The sequence below is a fragment of the Magnolia sinica genome, chromosome 5, assembly GCF_029962835.1.
Source record: "Magnolia sinica isolate HGM2019 chromosome 5, MsV1, whole genome shotgun sequence".
Classification (NCBI taxonomy): domain Eukaryota; kingdom Viridiplantae; phylum Streptophyta; class Magnoliopsida; order Magnoliales; family Magnoliaceae; genus Magnolia; species Magnolia sinica.
In genome coordinates, this window is record NC_080577.1 from 97,473,199 (window position 1) to 97,497,895 (window position 24,697).

The following is a 24,697-nucleotide window of genomic DNA, read 5'->3' on the forward strand; positions in this document are numbered from 1 at the left end:
TGCGATCAGAGTTTGTCTCAATATCTTCTTTAGGAACTATTTGTTTGCACATCTTTTTTTTTTTTAATGGAATAGCTTTATTCAATATCTTGATGGATAGAAATCAGAAAGCCGTAGGGAGCATAGATGAAGACATTTCTGGGTATGCATCCGTGGGGTCTTGGGTAATCCAATGACAAGGTTACTTCCACATATTAGTATGATTTCCAAGGAATGTTGGCCAGTCAAGGAACTATATGTTCATCGGACGAGTTTAGCTGAAATGAGGATGCTAAGATGGATGAGTGGCGAGACTAGGAAGGATAGAATTAGAAGTGACCATATTCGAGGGAACTTATGAGTTGCACCAATAGGATTAGAAGTAGACTAAGATGGTTTGGCTGTGTGTGATGGAGACTAGGAACTACATTTAGGCCTGAGTGGGTTCAAGTTGAAGGTTCAAAAGGGCAAGGGGAAGGTCCGAAAGGATGTGGGTAGAGGTAGTAAGAAGAGATCTGATGGCCTATGGTTTAATTAAGGCTATGGTCCTCGATAGAGTGCAATGGTGGAACAGGATTCATGCGGCCAACCCCAATTTGTTGGGATAAGGCTTTGATGTTGATGATATTTTTGTTAGTTAGTTTGAATTCCAACATTCCAAGAAATGAGAGGTGTTGTAAAATTTGAACTTGGTCTCATTCGATATCATTTGGTGGCATGTTGCTGCATTAATTTTGTTGAAATAACATGAAAGATTAACTGGCTGGTGAAGTTAAATTCAATTGTCGTGAGAGTATCTCGAATGTAAGCTGGCAGTGAAGCTTCCAAGGGGAATAATAAAGCTTTTTTGGAGGATGTTTGATGTAATCCAAACTCCCAAACCGCATTGACATTCCATTGATTTGTTCTGGTTTGAGATTCCTTACTGATACTTGCTTCGGGTTTTGGGCATTGATGAGATTCAAGAAATGCGAGGTGGTGACAAGGCTATAGGTTCCTAAAGATGTGGGTCTTTGGAGGATGTGCATTTTGTGCGTGACTCTCAAGATGTCTCATATTCATCGTATCCCCGCTGAAGCATGGGACAGCTGCTTTAATTAAGAACAAGAAAGGGTTCTAGTTTCATGGTAATCCTTGTATGGTTGATATCCTTAACTTTTTGTCAGACTTGCACAGAAGTTGGTTTCACCATCTGTTTGATACTTTGATCCCTATTTCCTATTCTTATGTTATCTATTTAATCAGTGTATCTATGAAACTGGCTTTGGAAGGCAATGCACCATTTTTGTTGGATTAGTATACTGAGTTTTGACCCACATAATGGGTTCAACTGGTAACCTTTAAAAGTTTAGACACTTGAAGAAGCCTGTATTAAAAAAAAGTTAATAATACTAAGCATAGTAAATTCAGTAAAGACACTGGGAACAAAATTATAGAAAACACTATATAAATTAATATGAAAATTATCAAACATAAGTTAACATTTAGCACACAACGTAATAATGACAGATATAAAAATAAGAAAATAATTGTTTTTTTTTTTTTTCCCATTCAACTCCATTTAAGTGCCACCAGGTTGATGAGGACATCGTGCACACACACGCCCGCACACCACGACCCCTACGCACGTACGTACGCAGAAGGAGGACTCCACCATCGATCTGGCTCAATGACGACGTCTAGGGAGGGCCTCCTAGCTAGAAGACAAGTTTTGGTTCAGAAAAGTGGCCCGATAGTCAAGAAAAGCCCATCATGGGATCTCATGATCGTGGCCCACTCGTCGGATTGGTTTTATATTTTAGGTTTTCCTTATTGTTATTATTTAGAACATCGTGCACGCTTTAGATTTCCTTGTTTGGTTTTTATTTTAGTTTACTTCATCGCCAAGTAATAGGTGTCACACATGGTGCGAGTTTTTGGGTATAGGGTTCTCCCTATAAATAGGCACCCTTTGTAGTTCTTTTCAATCATTGAAGTTAATAAAAAATTCCTGCTTTATTTTTCTGCTCTCTTCGTGAGTTGTGGAAGAATTCAAAAGTGGGTGCGAAGCCCTCCCTTTTCGAAGGGCTAACTACCATGGTGCGAAGCCACTTCGATCCCAATTCACCCCCATTTTCCATTATCTTTTTTCACATCTTCCCCCACCATCTGTGCTTCGAATTTGTTCTTTTGTTGCATCAGATTTCTTCATTACAACAGGTTTCCAGATTTCGGCTCGCAGGCGAGCTGAAACTTCGGCGGAGCACCACGCACAAACCGTACATCGGATCGAGCTGAGATTTGGAGGTTTTGGAGTCCATCCCTATCTGACTAGGGCCAAGGTGGCCTTTTTCTGAATAGTGGGCCCCACACACGTGCGGCCGGGATCACACGCACGTCCGTCTGGGCCATTGTTGCTGTCCACACGCGGGATCATCTTTTGGCTTAGGTTTTTATCCTCTTCTATCCTCTCATAGCCGTTTTTCATGAATCCTAACCCTAGATTACATGATCCCTAATTGATTTGCTTCTTTTTATCACCTTAGGGTTCCTTGAATTGAAATTAGGGAATCCCTTGGATTAGAGAGTGATTTTTATGCATGAGTAGTTGATTTTATTTCCCTTTGACATCGTTTGGTTTATAATTTTTATTGGTCCAGTCCTAGCTTGTGTCGGCTTGGACCCACATAGATTCCCCTTTTTAATTGTATGTTTGGATTTTCATGTGGGACGTGGAATTTGTGTGATTGTTTCTGAATTGGTAGGATCTAAGCCTGAAATCTTGCATATCATATTTAATTTTCCATGTCCTGCATCAAATTTGGTAGCAGAGCCTAGGGTTCTTGTAGGGGAATTCACCACGTATTTAGGGTTTAGTTTGTTTGAGTCCTCCATGCATTCAGTCCATCATATATAGCTGAATTTTAGTAACAGTGTGTAGTCTCCTTCATATAGAGTCTCGTAGAGTCATTTAGTTTTTAGACGCATATAGTTGTCATAGCAGGTCCTTAGGTTGAGCAAGTCAGTGTATGCCCACACGTACAGGTCGCGGTTTCGGTTTGCACTCCACACTAAACATGGAGCAACTACAAGAAACAGTGGCCAAGTTAGCCCTGCAAGTTGAGTCCTTGAATAAGCATTTGGAACAACACAGATAAACGCCTCGAAGAAATAGAGGCCTCCTTCAGGGCAAACCCCACCACTGGGGAGGATGCCCAATCTCAGGCAGTTGGTCAGGAGGTTAGACCAAGGAATGGAGGCGTCCAAGGAGCTGGTCATGGGCGCGCACCTGTGCACCCACCTCGTGAGGGACATCATGATCAATATGACCCAGATGCACAACTCCTCAAGGGAGTTAGGGTAGATGCCCCTACCTTTGATGGCCACTTGGACCCTAAAGCTTTTTTTAGATTGGTTGGCGGATATGGACCACTATTTTGAGTGGTATGATATGTCGGATGCTCGATGAGTCCGATTCGCCAAGATGAAGCTTGTGGGTCAAGCAAAGAGGTTTTGGGCGATGGTTGAGCGAAAAAAAGAAAGAGCGAGGGAACTTCCAATAGTTCATTGGGGAGAAATGAAAGAAACGCTGAAAGAGAAGTACCTCCCTTTCTCTTATCGCATGCGGTTGATTGAGGAGTGGCAGTCTCTTCGATAGGGTTCCATGAGTGTTGCTGACTATATTGAGAAATTCGAAGAGTACTCAACCCGCTGTGAGGTTGATGAGGACCCCGTACTCACCCTTGCTCGTTTTAAAATGGGCTTCCGTCCTGACATTAAGAGAGAATTGCTCGCTAAAGATATAGACACTATCGAACAGTTATACTAAGTAGTGTTAGATGTCGAGCAATACCTTAAAGCATCTGTGGGAAGGCGGTTTGACTTTCGCGAATCCGGTACTAAGGCCAACCCCTTTGGGGCTAGACCTAACACGTGATTCCAAAACAAACCTTCCCCTAATGTTCAGCCCAGACCTAAGGATGATAAAGGTAAAGAGATTGTCAGGTCTAGTTCACGTGGAAGTGGGGCCACTAGGTGTTTTAGGTGTCAAGGGTTTGGTCACTTTGCTCACCAGTGCGGCACGAGAGAGGGCACCAAAGTACTCCTTATTGATGGGCAAGTAGAAGTAGTGCCCCCAGAGAGTGATAGTGAGGAGGAGGAATATGAGCCAGTCGGAACCCCTAGTGATGAGGAAGAGGGAGCACAGGAGTCTTTGACCCTCGCAATCGTGCGTTGCGCCTTGGCTCAAGCCAAGAACACTGATGACTGGCGCCGCAACACGATCTTCTACACTTATGCAAAATGTGGGGAAAAGAACTGTAAGATGATCGTGGATAGTGGTAGTTGTGCCAACGTGGCATCGACTAGTACTGTGAGTCGTTTGGGCTTGAAGCTGGGAGCCCATCCTCAGCCCTATAGAGTCTCCTGGGTTGATGAAACATCCATTTCAGTCTCGCACCGCTGTCTTGTCCCTATTCAGTTTGGATCTTATAAAGACACAATTTGGTGTGATGTTGTTCCTATAGATGTGGGCCATGTCATTCTGGGTAGGCCGTGGCTCTATGACAGGGATGTTACCATATTTGGTCATTCAAATGTGTGTACATTCTGGTTTGAGGGGAAGAAGGTCAAGCTAAATCCTCTACCACCCAAGAATACAACTGGAAAAGAGTTTACCACACAGAATGGTGTGAGCGGCTCAAAAGAAGTGAAGGAGTCGAATTCCAAGTCCAAACCGCTCCATATTTTGAATGCCAACGACTTTGAGCGAGAGATAGAGGCGGACTCGATGATTTACGCCCTTGTGGCTAGGGAGAGTACTAGAGATTAGCGTAGATTTTACAGATTTGGGGTGCCATTTTATATTTTTTAATATTTTTTTCTATTTACGCATTTATTTTGGCCCTTTTTTGAAAATTCGAAAAATCATTTTTTAATGATTCTTTTGCTGTTTTAATGACATCATATGATGTGTTAATCATAGTAGAACATGTTAATGTGCATTTTACAGATTTGGGGTGCCATTTTATATATTTTTTATATTTTTTTCTATTTACGCATTTATTTTGGCCCTTTTTTTGAAAATTCGAAAAATCATTTTTTAATGATTCTTTTGCTGTTTTAATGACATCATATGATGTGTTAATCATAGTAGAACATGTTAATGTGCATTTTACAGATTTGGGGTGCCATTTTATATTTTTTTATATTTTTTTCTATTTACGCATTTATTTTGGCCCTTTTTTTGAAAATTCGAAAAATCATTTTTTAATGATTCTTTTGCTGTTTTAATGATGTCATATGATGTGTTAATCATAGTAGAACATGTTAATGTGCAATTTACATATTTGGGGTGCCATTTTATATTTTTTTTATATTTTTTTCTATTTACGCATTTATTTCGGCCCTTTTTTTGAAAATTCGAAAAATCATTTTTTAATGATTCTTTTGCTGTTTTAATGATGTCATATGATGTGTTAATCATAGTAGAACATGTTAATGTGCATTTTACATATTTGGGGTGCCATTTTATATTTTTTTTATATATTTTTTTCTATTTACGCATGAATTTTGGCCCTCAAAAATAATTGCAAACACCTAAATGTAAGATATTTTCATATTACATTCATTCTAATATATCTATCATTGATAGTAGATAGTTAGAAAATTAAATATATGAATTTTGTAGTCAAATTCAGGTTATCTGGTTCATAAATTTATCAGATAGTCCGATACAACTTCTCACCAAAGAGTGGACCGTTACACCACCATAAACATGTTCCAATTTATAAATGAATGCATATTTGGAATGCTTAGAATATTCCGGATTTAATCCATATTTTTTCATATTTTTCGAAATAGTTTTTGTTTTTCGTATCACCGTTACGCCCCCGTATCCGTATCGGTTTTGGAGGTCACCGTTACGCCAACCGATACCGATACGGGACACCTTGATGCCCACACGTACAGGTCGCGGTTTCGGTTTGCACTCCACACTAAACATGGAGCAACTACAAGAAACAGTGGCCAAGTTAGCCCTGCAAGTTGAGTCCTTGAATAAGCATTTGGAACAACACAGATAAACGCCTCGAAGAAATAGAGGCCTCCTTCAGGGCAAACCCCACCACTGGGGAGGATGCCCAATCTCAGGCAGTTGGTCAGGAGGTTAGACCAAGGAATGGAGGCGTCCAAGGAGCTGGTCATGGGTGCGTACCTGTGCACCCACCTCGTGAGGGACATCATGATCAATATGACCCAGATGCACAACTCCTCAAGGGAGTTAGGGTAGATGCCCCTACCTTTGATGGCCACTTGGACCCTAAAGCTTTTTTTAGATTGGTTGGCGGATATGGACCACTATTTTGAGTGGTATGATATGTCGGATGCTCGATGAGTCCGATTCGCCAAGATGAAGCTTGTGGGTCAAGCAAAGAGGTTTTGGGCGATGGTTGAGCGAAAAAAAGAAAGAGCGAGGGAACTTCCAATAGTTCATTGGGGAGAAATGAAAGAAACGCTGAAAGAGAAGTACCTCCCTTTCTCTTATCGCATGCGGTTGATTGAGGAGTGGCAGTCTCTTCGATAGGGTTCCATGAGTGTTGCTGACTATATTGAGAAATTCGAAGAGTACTCAACCCGCTGTGAGGTTGATGAGGACCCCGTACTCACCCTTGCTCGTTTTAAAATGGGCTTCCGTCCTGACATTAAGAGAGAATTGCTCGCTAAAGATATAGACACTATCGAACAGTTATACTAAGTAGTGTTAGATGTCGAGCAATACCTTAAAGCATCTGTGGGAAGGCGGTTTGACTTTCGCGAATCCGGTACTAAGGCCAACCCCTTTGGGGCTAGACCTAACACGTGATTCCAAAACAAACCTTCCCCTAATGTTCAGCCCAGACCTAAGGATGATAAAGGTAAAGAGATTGTCAGGTCTAGTTCACGTGGAAGTGGGGCCACTAGGTGTTTTAGGTGTCAAGGGTTTGGTCACTTTGCTCACCAGTGCGGCACGAGAGAGGGCACCAAAGTACTCCTTATTGATGGGCAAGTAGAAGTATTGCCCCCAGAGAGATAGTGAGGAGGAGGAATATGAGCCAGTCGGAACCCCTAGTGATGAGGAAGAGGGAGCACAGGAGTCTTTGACCCTCGCAATCGTGCGTTGCGCCTTGGCTCAAGCCAAGAACACTGATGACTGGCGCCGCAACACGATCTTCTACACTTATGCAAAATGTGGGGAAAAGAACTGTAAGATGATCGTGGATAGTGGTAGTTGTGCCAACGTGGCATCGACTAGTACTGTGAGTCGTTTGGGCTTGAAGCTGGGAGCCCATCCTCAGCCCTATAGAGTCTCCTGGGTTGATGAAACATCCATTTCAGTCTCGCACCGCTGTCTTGTCCCTATTCAGTTTGGATCTTATAAAGACACAATTTGGTGTGATGTTGTTCCTATAGATGTGGGCCATGTCATTCTGGGTAGGCCGTGGCTCTATGACAGGGATGTTACCATATTTGGTCATTCAAATGTGTGTACATTCTGGTTTGAGGGGAAGAAGGTCAAGCTAAATCTCTACCACCCAAGAATACAACTGGAAAAGAGTTTACAACACAGAATGGTGTGAGCGGCTCAAAAGAAGTGAAGGAGTCGAATTCCAAGTCCAAACCGCTCCATATTTTGAATGCCAACGACTTTGAGCGAGAGATAGAGGCGGACTCGATGATTTACGCCCTTGTGGCTAGGGAGAGTACCAGAGATTAGCGTAGAGTTACTGAGGCCATTCAGGTAGTACACGAGTTTCGTGATGTTTTTCCTGATGATTTACCGAATGAGCTTCCCCCTATGAGGGATATACAGCATGCCATTGATTTAATCCCTGGGGCAACTCTACCAAACCTCCCACATTACAGAATGAACCCGAAGGAGCACACTGAGTTGAAGAGGCAGATTGATGAACTCCTAGAGAAGGGTTTCATTCGAGAGAGCATGAGTCCGTGTGCCGTGCCCGCCCTTCTTATACCTAAGAAGGATGGCACATGGAGGATGTGTGTTGATAGTAGGGCCATCAACAAAATCACAATCAAGTATCGATTTCCCATACCGCGTCTTGATGACATGCTAGATATGATGGCTAATGCTACTATCTTCTCAAAAATCGACCTCAAAAGTGGGTATCGCCAAATCCGTATACGCCCTGGTGATGAGTGGAAGACGGCCTTCAAGACGAAGGATGGGCTATATGATTGGCTAGTTATGCCTTTTGGGTTAACTAATGCCCCAAGCACTTTCATGCGTGTGATGACCCAAGTGTTGAGACCCTTCATGGGGAAGTTCTTGGTCGTATACTTTGATGATATCTTGATTTATAGCATGACTAAGGAGCAACACCTCAACCATTTGAGGCAGGTTTGTGGGATCCTTAGGGCCGAGAAGTTGTACGCCAACCTAAAGAAGTGCGCGTTCTTGTCTAGTAGTGTGATCTTCTTAGGTTTTATTGTGTCAGCTGAGGGCGTATTGGCGGATCCCGAGAAGGTCAAGGCCATCGTTAATTGGCCTGAACCCCGCAATATTCATGAGGTGCGCAGCTTTCATGGCTTAGCCGCTTTTTATAGGCGGTTCATTCGAGGCTTTAGTTCCATTGTGGCTCCCATCACGGACTGCATAAAAAAGGGAGAGTTTCAATGGACAAAGGCTGCCTCGAAGGCGTTCAAGGAGATAAAGGTCAAGATGACCGAAGCTCCAGTTATGCGACTTCCAGATTTTTCAAAAGCTTTTGAAGTCGCATGTGACGCGTCAGGAGTCGGCATAGGAGGAGTACTTAGCCAGGAAGGGCACCCTTTCGCCTTTTTTAGTGAGAAACTGAATGAGGCGAAGCAAAGATATTCCACCTATGACAAAGAATTCTACGCGGTAGTGCAATCACTACGCCATTGGCGACATTACCTGTTACCACAAGAATTCGTCTTGTTCTCAGATCACGAGGCCTTAAGATACTTGAACTCTCAAAAGAAATTAAGCCCCAGACACGCTAAGTGGGTTCAATTCCTTCAAGAGTACACTTTTGTGCTTAAGCACAAGGCCGGTGTAGAGAATAAGCCTGCTGACGCGTTGAGTCGTCGAGTCGCATTACTCAACTCCATGAACGTTGAAGTTATGGGCCTTGAGCGCATCAAAGAAGAGTATTCTGAGTGTTCAGATTTTGGAGTTGTGTATATGTCTTTATTAGAGAGTCCGTCAGGAGCTAACAGTGAGTATTTGATTTTGGATGGATATTTGTTTAGGAGTGACCACTTGTGCATACCACGCACCTCCCTTCGCGATTTTCTTGTCTGGGAGTTACATTCAGGGGGGGTTGCAGGTCATTTTGGTCGTGACAAGACCATTGCCCTAGTGGAGGATAGATTTCATTGGCCAAGCCTCAAGCGGGACGTGGCCAAAATTATAGGGCAATGCCGTACTTGTCAACTGGCAAAGTAGAGGAAACAGAATACAGGATTATATACACCTTTGCCAGTCCCATTCATCCCTTGGCAGGACATCAGTATGGACTTCATGCTTGGACTTCCCAAGACTATTCGAAAGCATGACTCCATATTCGTTGTCGTGGACCGTTTCTCTAAAATGGCCCACTTCATTCCTTGTTCTAAGACCTCCGACGCCTCTCATGTTGCCAAGTTATTCTTTAGTGAGGTTGTCAAACTGCATGGGTTACCAAAGACCATAGTGTCTGACCGTGACGTGAGATTCATGAGTTGCTTTTGGAAGACACTATGGCACATGATGAATACTAGGCTCCAGTTTTCTTCTGCCTACCACCCTCAGACCGATGGCCAGACTGAGGTGGTTAATAGGAGCCTAGGGAGTTTACTTCGATGTTTAGTGGGGGAGCATACCAGGACATGGGACGCCGTACTACCCATAGCCGAGTTTGCATACAATAGTTCTGTCAATAGGTCCACAGGTCTAAGTCCTTTTGAAGTCGTTATTGGTTATAAGCCTAGGAAACCTATTGATCTTATCCCCATGTCACTGTCGTATAGGCCATCAGAGTCTGCAGAGTCTTTTGCGCATCACATACATTTATTGCATCAAGAAATCAGGCGAAAGATCACTACTAGTAATGAGCATTACAAATTTTCTACAGACCTACATAGACGTTTCAAAGAGTTCAATATTGGGGACTCTGTGATGGTCCGTATCAGGCCTGAGCGGTACCCTCCAGGGGCCGTTCGTAAGTTACACGCACGTAGCGCTGGGCCCTTCAAAATTATAAAGCAAAACGGTCTCAATGCGTATGAGGTAGATCTTCCACCTTCCATGGGAATTAGTTCCACATTCAATGTGGAGGATCTAGTTGCTTTTCAGGGACCCATTGTTACTTTGTCCGGCCCTTCGCCCACCCATCCTGATGTCCCAACCTTACCCTTTGATCCATGGCCTCTTCCTGACCTTTCATCCCAGCCTCTGCCTCCCATACCTAGCCTTCACACACCCAAAGAGGAAATAGAGGATATCCTAGACCATGAGATAATTTTCACGTCGGATGGTGGGTTTCAGAAATACCTAGTTAAATGGAAGTTACGCCCAACTTCGGACAGTGCGTGGCTCACTGAGGAGGAGCTTCAGAGACTTGATCCCGACATCCTAGAGCGGTTTAGGAGTTTTATTTCGCCAGCGGCGAAATCTTTGCAGCCGGGGAGAATTGATGAGGACATCGTGCATACGCACGCCTGCACACCACGACCCCTACGCACGTACGTACGCAGAAGGAGGGCCCCACCATCGATCTGGCTCGATGATGACGTCCAGGGAGGGCCTCCTAGCTAGAAGACAAGTTTTGGTTCATAAAAGTGGCCCGATAGTCGAGAAAAGCCCATCATGGGATCTCATGATCGTGGCCCACTCGTCGGATTGGTTTTATATTTTAGGTTTTGCTTATTGTTATTATTTAGAACATCGTGAACGCTTTAGATTTCCTTATTTGGTTTTTATTTTAGTTTACTTCATCGCCAAGTAATAGGTGTTGCACATGGTGCGAGTTTTTGGGTATAGGGTTCTCCCTATAAATAGGCACCCCTTGTAGTTCTTTTCAATCATTGAAGTTAATAAAAAATTCCTGCTTTATTTTTTTGCTCTCTTCGTGAGTTGTGGAAGAATTCAAAAGTGGGTGCGAAGCCCTCCCTTTTCGAAGGGCTAACTACCGTGGTGCGAAGCTACATCGATCCCAATTCACCCCCATCTTCCATTATCTTTTTTTCCATCTTCCCCCACGATCCGTACTTCGAATTTGTCCTTTTGTTGCATCAGATTTCTTCATTACAACAGGTTTCCAGATTTCGGCCCGCAGGCGAGTTGAAACTTCGGCAGAGCACCACGCACAAACCGTACATCGGATCGAGCTGAGATTTGGAGGTTTTGGAGTCCATCCCTAACTGACTAGGGCCAAGGTGGCCTTTTTCTAAATAGTGGGCCCCACACACATGCGGCCGAGATCACACGCACGTTCGTCTGGGCCATTGTTGCTGTCCACACGCGGGATCATCTTTTGGCTCAGGTTTTTATCCTCTTCTATCCTCTCATAGCCGTTTTTCATGAATCCTAACCCTAGATTACATGATCCCTAATTGATTTGCTTCTTTTTATCACCTTAGGGTTCCTTGATTGAAATTAGGGAATCCCTTGGATTAGGGACTGATTTTTATGCATGAGTAGTTGATTTTATTTCCCTTTGACATCGTTTGGTTTATAATTTTTATTGGTCCAGTCCTAGCCTGTGTTGGCTTGGACCCGCATAGATTCCCCTTTTTAATTGTATGTTTGGATTTTCATGTGGGACGTGGAATTTGTGTGATTGTTTCTGAATTGGTAGGATCTAAGCCTGAAATCTTGCATATCATATTTAATTTTCCATGTCCTGCATCACACCAGGTGTTCTAAATTGGCGTTACATCTGCAGACTCAAGTACTGTACTGTCTAGGTGACACCATTGTACAAGGAGCATTCTGCAACTATATAATTATGGTCGGTGTTGATTGATTGCTCTAACTGTTTTTCCAATGTAACATGGCAGCTTGAATATGGACATACTGAGGTTAGCATGACCCTTGGAATAATTTGTTTCCATCTTGTAAAAACATTACACAGATTGACAACTCAATAAGTATATAAGATTCCTAACTTCTAAACCCAATCATTTGAGTTGGTTTGATGAATTGAACTTGAATAATGGATATATAGTTATCTCGTCACAATATATTTATGTTCTAGAAGTTCACATTTGATTTGTTATGTTTATATTTAATTCTTTTAATGTTGCATCCACTTAAGATGTTGTAACTATTATTCTGACAGGTCATGGTGGCTTTGGTCATGTTATGTTGTGCAAAAATAAACTAGATGGGCGGCAATATGCAGTGAAGAAGATTCAGCTTAAGGATAGAAGTCTTCCAGTTAATGACAAAATTTTGAGGTAAACTATTTTTCAATAAAATCTATGAAGAAACACAAGTACGATAAACTTATACAGTATAGATGTCTGAATATCTGGACACAATGTGTGGGTGATTTGGATAAGAGCATCCTCTCTGCTCCTCAGTTCCTTTTGTTTTTGTCTGCACTTTTTTTTTAAAATTTTTATTTTTTAAAATTTTATTTTAAATATTAGAACTTAGAGCTTATAAAAACTATGGGTGATTTGCCTTACCCTAAAATCATATAATTTAAAGTCAGATAATTATGTGTTTACTTCATTTCTTATTACCTTTTGCCTTCTCTTTTTGGACCATGGGTCATCTCTTATTCTTCTTTTGTTTTACTTATATTTTTCTTTCTTTTGTTTTTACTCTTTTGTCCTTGGTTCCAAGGGTATTTTATGTAATTTGGGACATCAAAAAATATAAATATGGGGGCTGGACATCCAGCCTTAATTAGATTTTTTTTTCCCTCTAACATGGTATTAGAGGAAAAAAGCTCCTCGGTTTCTCTCCTCAACCTCCCTTCATGATTTCCCTTTCTCTTCTCTCTTTGTTCCTCTTCTTTTCTCTTCTTTTCTTTCTTCTCAGAATTTTCTCTTGGTTTGAGAGTTGTTGCAACTCATAACCTAATCAGCTGTTGAAAGTGGTTAACGAGGAGGGATCTTGCGGTAGTTTCTGATTTTCTTTCAAGGGGTGCTGGACATTTAGTTTGATCAGATTTTTAGGGTGTTTTTCTTTAATTATTTTCAAAAACTGGTTTGTGGCAGCTAGGGTTTGCTAGATATTTTTAGTTTGTACAGGTTTTTAGGGTTCTTTTCATCCTAATTTGCAATGATTCTTTTGCGGCCAAGAATTAGGTATTTGAGATTTGTTTTCTCTTTGAAGATCATCAAGATTTCTTGGTATCTAGTGAATTTAGCCATAAGATCCTCTTCTCTTGGGTGGTTTGATTTAGAGTTATGAGGATTGATGCCTTTCCGAATTTTTTGGGTCTTTTTTAAGACCGCTACATGCTGTAGTTGGTTATAGCAGTTTTTTGGGTATTGGCTACTGCAAAGTCTTGATATTTCGTACTCTTTTAAATGTTTGTGATTAGATATGGTTTCATCATCAACATCCGAGACAGTTTGTCCTATTACTGATGCAGGACATGAAATTCAAATATGATGTGCAAGATTTCAGGCTTTAGATCACACTAGTTCAGAAACAATTGCACAAAATTCCACATCCCACACAAAAGTTCAAACACTCAATCAAGGGGAATCTTATGCGGGTCCAGGCCTACATATGCTAGGGCCAGATCAATCAAAATTATAGACCAAACAAGAATCAAAGGAGGGTAAATTCATCCACACATGCACATAAATAATTCCCCCAATCCAAGGGATTTATAAATTTCAATTCGGGGAACCCTGAGGTTTAAGAAAGGGCATAAAATTGGGGATTTGAGTAATTTAGGGTTAGGTTTAGGGATTTTGGGTGAAAGAGGAGTGAAGGAGAGGAGAAAGATGAACTATAGGAGAAGTACCGCACGTGTGGACAATAACAATGGCCTAGACGCACGTGCGTGTGATACTGGCCACATGTGTGTGGGGCCCACTATTCAGAAAAAGTCCACCTTGACCCTGGTCGGCCAAGGATGGACTCCAAAACCCCCAAATCTCAGCTCGATTCGATGCACGGTTTGTGCGTGGTGCTCCATTGAAGTTTCAGCCCTCTTGCAGGGCCAGATTCTAGAAATCTGTTGCAGAGAGAAAAACGGCTGCAATAGAGGATGGATTTGAAGTGTAGATGATTATAGGAGAAGAGAAATATGGATGGAAGAAGGTGGAGGTGAATCGGGATAGGCGTGGCTTCGCATCACGGTAGTCAGCCCTTCGAGGAAGGGAGGGTTTCGCACCCAATTGAATCTCCACAACTCAGAAATTTAGAGGAGCAAAAAAAAAAAATGCACAATTTTATTAATCTTCATTGAATTAAAAAAGACTACAAGGGGTGCCTATTTATAATAAAACCCTGTACCCTACAACTCACGCCATGTGCGCTACCTATTACTTGGCGACGAAGTAATAAAAAATAACAACTAATCAAAGCAATCTAAACCGTCCATGATACTCCTAATAATAATAATAAGCAAAACCCAAATTACTAAATTAATTGGAATAGTGGGCCACGATCGTGAGAACCCATGGTGGGATTCACATGACTATTGGGTCCACTCCAACGAACTAAAACGGAGCCCTCTAATTAGGAGACCCTCCCTAGACGTCGTCATCGATTCTTATCGATGGTGGGACCCTCCTTGCCTACGTGTGTAGGGGGCGTGCATGTGTGCAAGATGTCCCCATCAATTACCCCCAAGATGGAGACATTGAGTATTCATACGAGAATCATGGGTTGCAGATTACGACCTATAAACTTAAGTCCAACAATTATCTTCAATGGCCAAAAGTTGTTGAGATGTTTGTTGGAGGAAAACAAAAGTTGGGATATGGAAGTGACAGTATATTGATATCTTCTATGACTGATCCTTTCTGATGGAGAGTGGAAATTGAACAATTTGTAGTTATGTCAGTAGAAATTGTATGCAGGAGAAATCTGTATAAGGAAGGGAAGAGAGAAAGGGGGAAGAGGGAGAGACGGGTAGTCCAACAAGAGTTGTGTTGGTTCGTTCCAAGATGGCTAGTCCAACAAGAGTTGTGTTGGTTCGTTCCAAGACGGCTAGTCCAACAAGAGTAGTGTTGGTTCGTTACCCACATACATACATATATATATATATATATATATATATATATATATATGTTAATTTTGAAGGAAAGTTATAATGCTCCACAGGAGTACACTACAGACATACATGCACATACACAAAATTACATATATTTCCACTCCCCCTCAACCTAGAGCTTGTATATCGATCATGCCCAACTTGGAATACATAAATACAACATGACGGGATATAGACTGTAGCTTGAACTTCCTTCATCCATTGAATCTTCTCTTCAAGTAGGAGGCCACAACTAAATTTGACAACCATTGAGTCACAAACTTGTCATCCACATGCAAAATTCTCTCACAAATGAGTGCAACTCGCACAATAAATGAGTGAACTACACTTACATTTTAAAGAACACACACACAATAGCATGTGGAGACTTATGCGCATCATGTGCAACACAATGTGAGTGAAATACACTCACAACTAACAACATGGGCCTAATACAGGAAGAGATGATGAACTGAGACAAAAAGATCAACCACATGTAAAAATTCCTTATGTCAAGTTGAGTGAAGCAATACTTCGAACACCTTGTGTGCGCAGTATACTTGTAGGCATAGAACAAGTGCAATCCCAACAATATGACTTTACACCGCAACCCCATAACATCAGAAAAAGAGGGAATAAAGAAATCCCAACAAAAGATTAAAAAAGGGTTGATGGAACCCACTTCTCACGAAACACGCCATAACACAATCAAATCTTGTTGAAATTTTGTGATACTTGTATCTGGTGATTGCTCTTGATTAACCACACCTACCCCTTATAGAAGATCTGCTAAAAAATCCTTTGAAAAAATAATACAGTGGAAAGAATGAAATTTGGAAATTTTTTGATTTTTCTTCAATTTTGCTGAAACACAACGAAAAACTTATTCAAAAAATGTAGAAAAATCTCCAAGATTCCTTTAAAATCTAGATCTATCAGATCCCATACTTTCTACTTCAAAAAGACTGTCAAGCCGTACATTGGTGATGTCACGTACGGACATATGACGTCAGCAGTGAGCCCCACTGTTGTAGGCTATGATCAAGTCCTGAATCAGACACTTTGATACCAAGTAGAAATCGAATGCGACAGAAATCTACAAAAGGACGGGAAGAGGGGAGAGGGAGAAACAATTAGGGCCACGAGAGTTATGTTGTTTCGTTTCAAGACTAACACACACACACACTAATTCTGAAGGAAAGTTACAATGCTCCACAGGAGTACGCTACAGACATACATGCACACAAAATTACATATATTTCCAAATCATCCTGGCTCTTGAATCCTATGGAACCAGATGTTAGTGAAGGATTTTTACTATCGTCCACTATGTGTGAGATTTGGTTGACTTCTTATGAATTGTCTTTAGATCAAAATAGTATGAATCAAATTTACAATATTTATTAGAAGATAAGTCATTTGAGACTGGGGGAGAAATCAATGTTTGGTTATTATGCTAAGATGAGTGGTTTGTGTTAGGAATTATTTTTCATGGATGATTTTCAATTTGTTTGTTCTACAAATACAAAGACATAAAATAAGTGTTGAGAAGAAAGGGATATTTGAATTATTGGCAGATCTTAATTATGAGTTTAAGCCTGTTTGAGCTCACGATCTTAGTTCTTTTACTTCGCCTTCACTCGGCAATGTATATGCTTTGCTTTAATGAGATGAGAAGCATCGTACAACTATAGGGGTCAACTGTGGTTGAGAAATTTGTCCCGGTGACAAGATTAAGAATTTTGATAATGCTAGTGTTAGCTGAGGCAATGGTGCAGTTAAGGGAGGTCATGGTATGGATTGTATGTGCGCTCATTATGGTAGATATGGATGTTCTCTTGATTGTTATTGGATCCTTTATGGTTGACCTCAAGGACGATCTACTAATATTGCAACTACAATGGCATGGATTCTTAGGATACTTTTGGGGGCGTTGTACCACTGGCAAATTCACCGTTGGTTCTATCAGCTAGTGATGTGGTTAATCTTTTGAAAAGTGAGTATGATGCCTTCTTAAGGGATGCAACTCAGAATAATGTACCTTCATCTATGTCTTAGGCTCGGATAGGTATACTTTCGCAACATACTTTTGTGGAAATATATGTAATTTTGTGTGTGCATGCGTGCGTGCGTGTTGTGTACTCCTGTGAAGCATTGTATCTTTCCTTCAAATATGTGTGTGAGTTAGTCATTTGACTAACCAACACAACACAAATTGCCTAGCTGTCTCTCTCCCCTTTCTCTCTTCCCTTCCTTTTACAAATTTCTTCTACAACATATTTCTACTTGGTATTAGAGAAGACTACGATTGTTGGTACCTGATCGCAGCCTACAATAGTGGGGCCCACTGTTGACGTTGTACGTACGTACGGATGATGTCGGCAATGTACGACCTAACAATCTTTTTGAAATAGAGTATGGAATTTAGAAGATAATGTTTTTAGAGGAATAATGGTGATTTTTCTGCAATTTTTGGATATGTTTTTCGTAGTGTTTTAGTAAAAATAGAGAAAAATCGAAAAAAGTCCATGTTTCGGTTCCTTGCTGTGATATTTTTATCTAGAATTTTTGAACAGATTTTCCACATGGAGTAGGTGCGGTTGATCAAGAGCAATCATTAGAAACAAGAATCGTAAAATTTTGTAGAGATTTGGGTGTGCTATGACGTCTTTTGTGAGAAGTAGGTGCCATCGGCCCTTGTTTTTTGGGTTTTTGTTGGGATTTCTTTATTCCTTCATTTTTTGATGTTATGGGACTATGGAATACAATGTTGAATCATGTTAATGGTGATTTTGTAGCTAATGTTCTCGATTATGTGCTTAGAGGTGCTAGGCACAGAAGGTGTTCGATGTAATGCTTGACTCAACTAGACTTGTGGGATTTTTACAAGTAGTGGATCTTTTCTCTTCACTTCATCAACTCTTCTTTTATCAGGCCCTTGTTGTTAGTTGTGAGTGTAATTAACTCACATTGTGTTGCACACGTCTCTAAATGTTGTTGCGTGTGTATTCTCTCAAGTGTTGTAAGTGTAGTTCACTCATTTATTGTGCAAGTTGCACATGTTTGTGAGAGAATTTTGCAGGTGGATGACAGGTTGGTGACTTGATAGTTGTCGAGTTTGGTTGTAGCCTCCTACTTGAAGAGAAGATTCAATGAATGAAGAAAATTCAACCTACATTCTATAGACAACCACCAATTGAAGATCTTGTATCCTGCCATGTTGTGTTTGAAGGGGAGCAACGGTCATCACCACCATCATCATCTTCTTTGTATATATTTCAAGCTGGGCATGATCGATATCCATGCTACAACTTGAGGGGGAGTGTGGAAATATATGTAATTTTGTTTGTGTGTGTATCTATATCGTATACTCCTGTGGAACATTGCATCTTTCCTTCAACGTTTGTGTGTGTGTGTGTGTGTGTGTGTGTGTGTGAGAGAGAGAGAGAGAGAGAGAGAGAGAGAGAGAGAGAGAGAGAGAGAGTTAGTCATTTGACTAACCAACACAACACAAGTTGCCCTAGCCATCTCTCTCTCTCCTCCCTTTCTCTCTTCCCTTCCTACTACATATTTCTTTTACAACATATTTCTACTACTTTTGCGTCAAATCCTTGGGTAATTGATATGGGGATTACTGATCATGTGACAAGAACATTTATTTCTTTTTCTTTATTTACCCTAGTCCTAATTTAGGTTGTGTGAAATTAGTATATGGTTCCCTAACACTTGTTGGGGAAAGGGCAATGTTTTTTTCACCATTATTATCCTTTTCCTCTGTTTTATTAGTTATTAATATTGCCTCTAATTTGTTATTCATTAGTTAGACTACAAAGGACCTAAATTGTAGTGCGGCATTTTTTTCCTAATCATTGTGTCTTTTAGGATATGAAGATGAAGAAGCTTTTTGGTGGTGGACGCAAGAATGATGAATTATACATTCTTCATTCAAATTCTTCAAGTCAGTTTAGCGTCTTAGTGTAAAAAGGAAGCACTTTATATTTGACATTGTCGGTTTGGTCATCCATCTAGTTTAGTTTTACGATCTTTGTTGCTTTAGTCAATTGAGTCTATTGATACCAAGGATTTACAATGTGAGAAGTCTATTTGTCTTCATGTGGAGAGAAAGTCCCGTAGAATTTTTTGCTTTGGTTCATTATGATGTATGGGGTTCAATTCCCATTAGTTTTAATGGATTTGAGTATTTTGTCTCTTTTATTTGATGATGCTTTTCGTATGATGTGGATTTATTTCATGAAAAATAGAGATGAGATTAGCTTCATTTTTAAAGTGTTTTATAAATGGGTTAAAAATCAATTTAATATGAATATTGGTACTCTTTGTATAGATAACGGAAATGAAGTTCTTTTTCATTTTATGATTTCTTATGTTCAGGAGCATGGTATTAATTCTCAAACCACACGTGCGTATACAATAATACCCCACAGCAAAATGGTATTGTTTAAAAAAAAAAAGGCATCTTCTAGATGTTACTAGTGCTTTTCTCATTGCTGTTTGGTACAAAATCATTTTGGTCGGATGATGTCATTACTATATGTTATTTTATTAATCGTTTGGCTACTAAGTAGTTAATCTCCTATTTAATATTTTTTGCGCTTTATTATATCCTTGAAATCCTGTTGTGGGTCTTTGTGTGTGTTTGTTTTATCTATAATATTGATCCTCATCAAAAAAGTTGTCAAATTGGATCGTTAAATGTATTTTCTTAGGATATTTGTCTCCACAAAAGGGGTAAAGTGATGGGGACATCACGTGCACACGCACATGCACGCCGCCCCCCTACGTACGTACACTAGAAGCAGGGCCCCACCGTCGATTTGGATCGATGACGACGGAGTTTGGTTCATTGAAGTGGGCCCGATAGTCAAGTAAAGCCCATCATGAGATCTTATGATCGGGGCCCGCTAGTCAGATTAAGTTCATATTTTAGGTTTTTCTTATTTATATTATTTAGAACATCATGAACGTTTTAGTTATTTCTTTGATTAGTTTTTATTTTGGTTTACTTCATCGCCAAGTAATAGGTTGCGCACATGGCACGAGTTTTGGGGTATAGGGTTTTCTTATAAATAGGCACCCCTTATAGTTTTTTTGATTTATTGAAGTTGAATACAAATTTTTCCGTGTTTTTTTCTGCTCTCTGAGTTTGAGTTGTGAAAAAATTCAAGTGGGTGGGAAGCCCTCCATTTTCAAAGGGCTAACTACCGTGGTACGAAGGCACGCCTATCCCAATCTGCCCCCCACCTCCTATCATCCATAGTTCTCACATTTCACGACTATCCTCGTTTCAAATCCACCTGTTTTGCAACCGTCCTCCTCCCTACAGCCAGTTTCCAAAATCTGGCCTTGCATGAGGGCTGAAACTTCGACGGAGCACCACGCCCCGACCGCATATTAGAGTGCGACGAGATTTGGAGGGCTTGAAGTCCCCCCCTGGCCAACCAAGGTCAAGGAATCAGTTTAGGGATTCGGGCCCCCATCGCATGTGCGGCCAGCCTCGAGCGCACGTGCGCCAGGCCTTGGCTCGCTGTTCACACCCAGGAGCTGTCCCAGGTTCAAGTTTTCTTCATATTTTCCTCTTTTTATACCTAATTTCATAAACCCTAACCCTCGATTGCATTATCCCTAATTGATTTGCCCCTTTTCTTACCCTAGGGTTCCTTGAATTGAAATTGGTGAATCCCTTGGATTAGGGACTGGTTACTGTGCATATGTGGATGATTTTTATTTCCCTTTGAACATCATTTGGTCCATAGTTTTATTGATCTAGTCCTAGCCTGTGTAGGCCTGGACCGCACAGATTCCCCTAGCTTGAATGTTTGAACTTTTGTGTGGGATGTGAAATTTTTATGTTATTGTTTCTGAATTAGTATGATCTAAGCCTGAAATCTTGCATATCATATTTAAATTTCATGTCCTGCATCAAATTTGGTATCAGAGCTTAGGGTTCTTATAGGGGAATACATTACATGTTTAGGGTTAGTTTGTTCAAGTCCTTCATGCATCCAGTTCATCACATATAGCTGTTTAGAAGACCATAGTCCCTAATATTAGTTGCTGAAATTTCTGGTAGTAGGAAGTTAACAATTTACATTGCTGTAACTTTCTGTTATTCCCTTATTTCGACAATTATATTGCTGGATTTTAGCAACTGTACATAGTTCCCTCATATAGAGTCTCATAAGATCATGAAGTCCTATTTAGTTGCATGTAGTCGTCCTAGAAAGTCCTTAGGTGGAGTTAGCAAGTGTATGCCCACACGTATGGGTCATGGTTTTGGCTTGCACCCTGCACTAAACATGGAACAACTGTTAGAGTGAGTCACTAAACAAGCCGTCCCAATAGATCGAGTCTTTAGGTAAGCGCTGGGAACAACATATAGACCAACGCTTTGATCAATTTGATGTGCGCATTACCCAACTAAAGGCCTCTGCCAGGATAAACCCCACCATTGGAGTAGATGTCCTATCTCAGGCAGGTGGCCTGGAGGATAGATCATTGAATGGAGTTGGTTAAGGAATCAGTTATGGGCGTACACCCGTGCACCCACCCCATGAGGGACATCAAGACCACTATTTTGATGGGTACAACATTTTGCGGCCTTGTAGCTGGAGAGAGTGCACCAGAGGCTAGTGTAGAGTTACCCACTGAGGCCATTATGGTAGTGGATGAGTTTCGCGATGTCTTTCCTGATGATCTACCGGATGAGTCTCCTCCTAGGAGGGATATAGAGTATACTAAAACATAGGACACCATAATACCTACAACCGAGTTTTCTTTTAATAGTTCTGTCGATAGGTCCACAGGTCTTAGTCCTTATAAAGTCGTTACTGGTTATAAACTTGGAAAACCTATTAATCTTGTCCTTATTTTATTATCCCATAGGCCGCCAGAGCCTGCAGAGTCTTTTGCGCATCACATTCATTCATGACATTAAGAAATCAGGTAGAAGATCACTATTAGTAATGAACATTACAAATTTTCTACAGACTAGCATAAACGTTTCAAAGAATTCAATATTGGGAACTCTGTGATGGTCCGCATTAGGCCCGAGTGGTATCCTCCGGGGGCCGTTCGTAAGTTACACGCGCGTAGTGGTGGACCCTTCAAAATTATAAAACGAAATGGTCTCAATGTGTATGAGGTAGATCTTCTACCTTCCATGGGAATTAGTTCCACATTCGATGTGGAGGATCTAGTTACTTTTTAGGAGACCATTGATACTTTGTCCGGCCTTTCGCCCACCCATCCTGATTCTCCAGATTTATCCCTTGATCTATGGCCCCCTCCCGACCCATCTTCCCAGCCTTTACCTCCCATACCTACCATTCCCGACCCATTTTTCCAGCCTTTACCTCCCATACCTACCCTTCTCGACCCATTTTCTCAGCCTCTGCTTCCCATACTTAACCCATCCCAACCCATTTTCCCAGCCTCTTCCTCCCATACCTACTCTTCCTGACCTTTTTTCCCAGCCTCTGTCTCCTATACCTAACCTTTACACACCCAGAGAGGAAATGGAGGATATCTTGGACCATCAGATAGTTTCATCGTCGGACGGCGGGTTTCAGAAGTACCTGATTAAGTGGAAGTCACGCCTAGCTTCAAATAGCACGTGGCTCACTGAGGAGGAGCTTCAGAGACTTGATCCTGACATCTTGAAGCGGTTCAGGAGTTTTATTTCGCCAGTGGCGAAATCTTCGCAGCTGGGGAGAATTGATGGGAACATCACATGCACATGCGCATGCACGCTGCCCCCTACGTACGTACGCCAGGAGGGCCCCACCTTCGATCTGGATAGATGACGACGTCTGGGGAGGGCCTCATAGTTAGAAGGCAGAGTTTGGTTCATTAAAGTGGGCCCGATAGTCAAGTAAAGCCCATTATGGGATCTCATGATCGGGGCCCGCTAGTCGGATTAAGTTCATATTTTAGGTTTTACTTATTTATGTTATTTAGAACATCATGAACGTTTTAGATTTCTTTAATTGATTTTTATTTTGGTTTACTTCATCGCCAAGTAATAGGTTGCGCACATGGCGTGAGTTTTGGGGTATAGGGTTTTCTTATAAATAGGCACCCCTTGTAGTTTTTTTGATTTATTGAAGTTGAATAAAAATTCTTGCGTATTTTTTATGCTCTCTGAGTTTTTGAGTTGTGGAAAAGATCAAGTGGGTGTGAAGCCCTCTCTTTTCGATGGGTTAACTACCGTGGTGCAAAGCCACGCCTATTCCAATCCGCCCCCTACCTCCTATCATCTATATTTCTCACATTCCACGACTATCCTCATTTCAAATCCGCCTGTTTTGCAGCCGCCCTCCTCCCTACAGCCAGTTTTCAGAATTTGGCCCTGTAGGAGGGTTGAAACTTCGACGGAGCACCGCGCCCCGACCGCACATCGGATTGCGACAAGATTTGGAGGGTTTGAAGTCCCCTCCTGGCCGACCATGGTCAAAGAATTAGTTTGGGGATTCGGGCCCACACCACACGTGCGGCCGGCCTCGAGTGCATGTGCGCCAGGCCCTGGCCCGCTGTCCGCACGCGGGAGCTGTCCTAGGTTCGGTTTTTCTTCCTATTTTCCTCTTTTTATACCTAATTTCATAAACCCTAACCTTCGATTGCATTTTCCCTAATTGATTTGCCCCTTTTCTCACCCTAGGGTTCCTTGAATTGAAATTGGTGAATCCCTTGGATTAGGGACTGGTTACTGTGCATGTGTGGATGATTTCTATTTCCCTTTGAACATCGTTTGGTCCATAATTTTACTGATCCAGTCCTAGCCTGTGTAGGCCTGGACCGCACAGATTCCCCTAGCTTGAATGTTTGAACTTTTGTGTGGGATGTGAAATTTTTTGTTATTGTTTCTGAATTAGTATGATCTAAGCTTGAAATCTTGCATATCATATTTAAATTTCATGTCCTGCATCATAAAGTGTTTTGATCTGGTCACTAAAAAGCCTTGTCTCCATGAATGTCTAGTTTTTTAAAGATGCTCCATATTTTTCTATAGGTCAAAGGTAACATAATTCTATGGTTCTACCGGCTCCTGTTCTTAAGCCTGGTCCAATTGTTTCTGTTCTATCTAAAACCTGATAGTGTTAAAGATAAGGTTGTTTTTCATTTACAATCGACTAAATCAAACTCGTAGGTGTATGAAAGGAATGTTCAAACTCTAGTTCTTCCTCAGGTCTTCACGAGTGTGCTCCTTTGGTGATAGGTATTGATAGTGTTCTTCCTATGTTGCCTATTTATATTTTATACTAATCCATATCTAGAGCTTTGATTCGTTTGTTGCTATTAGAAAGGTTAGAAAACAATGTACTTTTCATCTTATTGAATACTTTGTTTCTTATCATTCTGTCTCCAATTCACAAGTCCTTTGTTTCTACTGTTGAGTGTTTTTCTTTCACTCTTCTGAAAAATCTTAAAAGGCTCTTAATTCTCTTCTATGACGATTTGGTATGGAGGAGGAGATGATCACCATTGAGAGG

General features: G+C 41.2%; 1 protein-coding gene across 9 annotated transcripts in view; it reads left to right on the forward strand.

Annotated features, from left to right (window-relative positions):
- LOC131246372 (eIF-2-alpha kinase GCN2) overlaps window positions 1–24,697 on the forward strand; it is a 150,736-nt gene that overhangs the window by 17,102 nt on the left and 108,937 nt on the right. For all 9 annotated transcript variants that reach the window (XM_058246439.1, XM_058246436.1, XM_058246443.1 and 6 more), the window contains one exon: window positions 12,303–12,420. In XM_058246439.1, coding sequence (XP_058102422.1) covers window positions 12,303–12,420 — 118 coding nt within the window. The remainder of the gene's footprint in view (window positions 1–12,302; window positions 12,421–24,697) is intronic.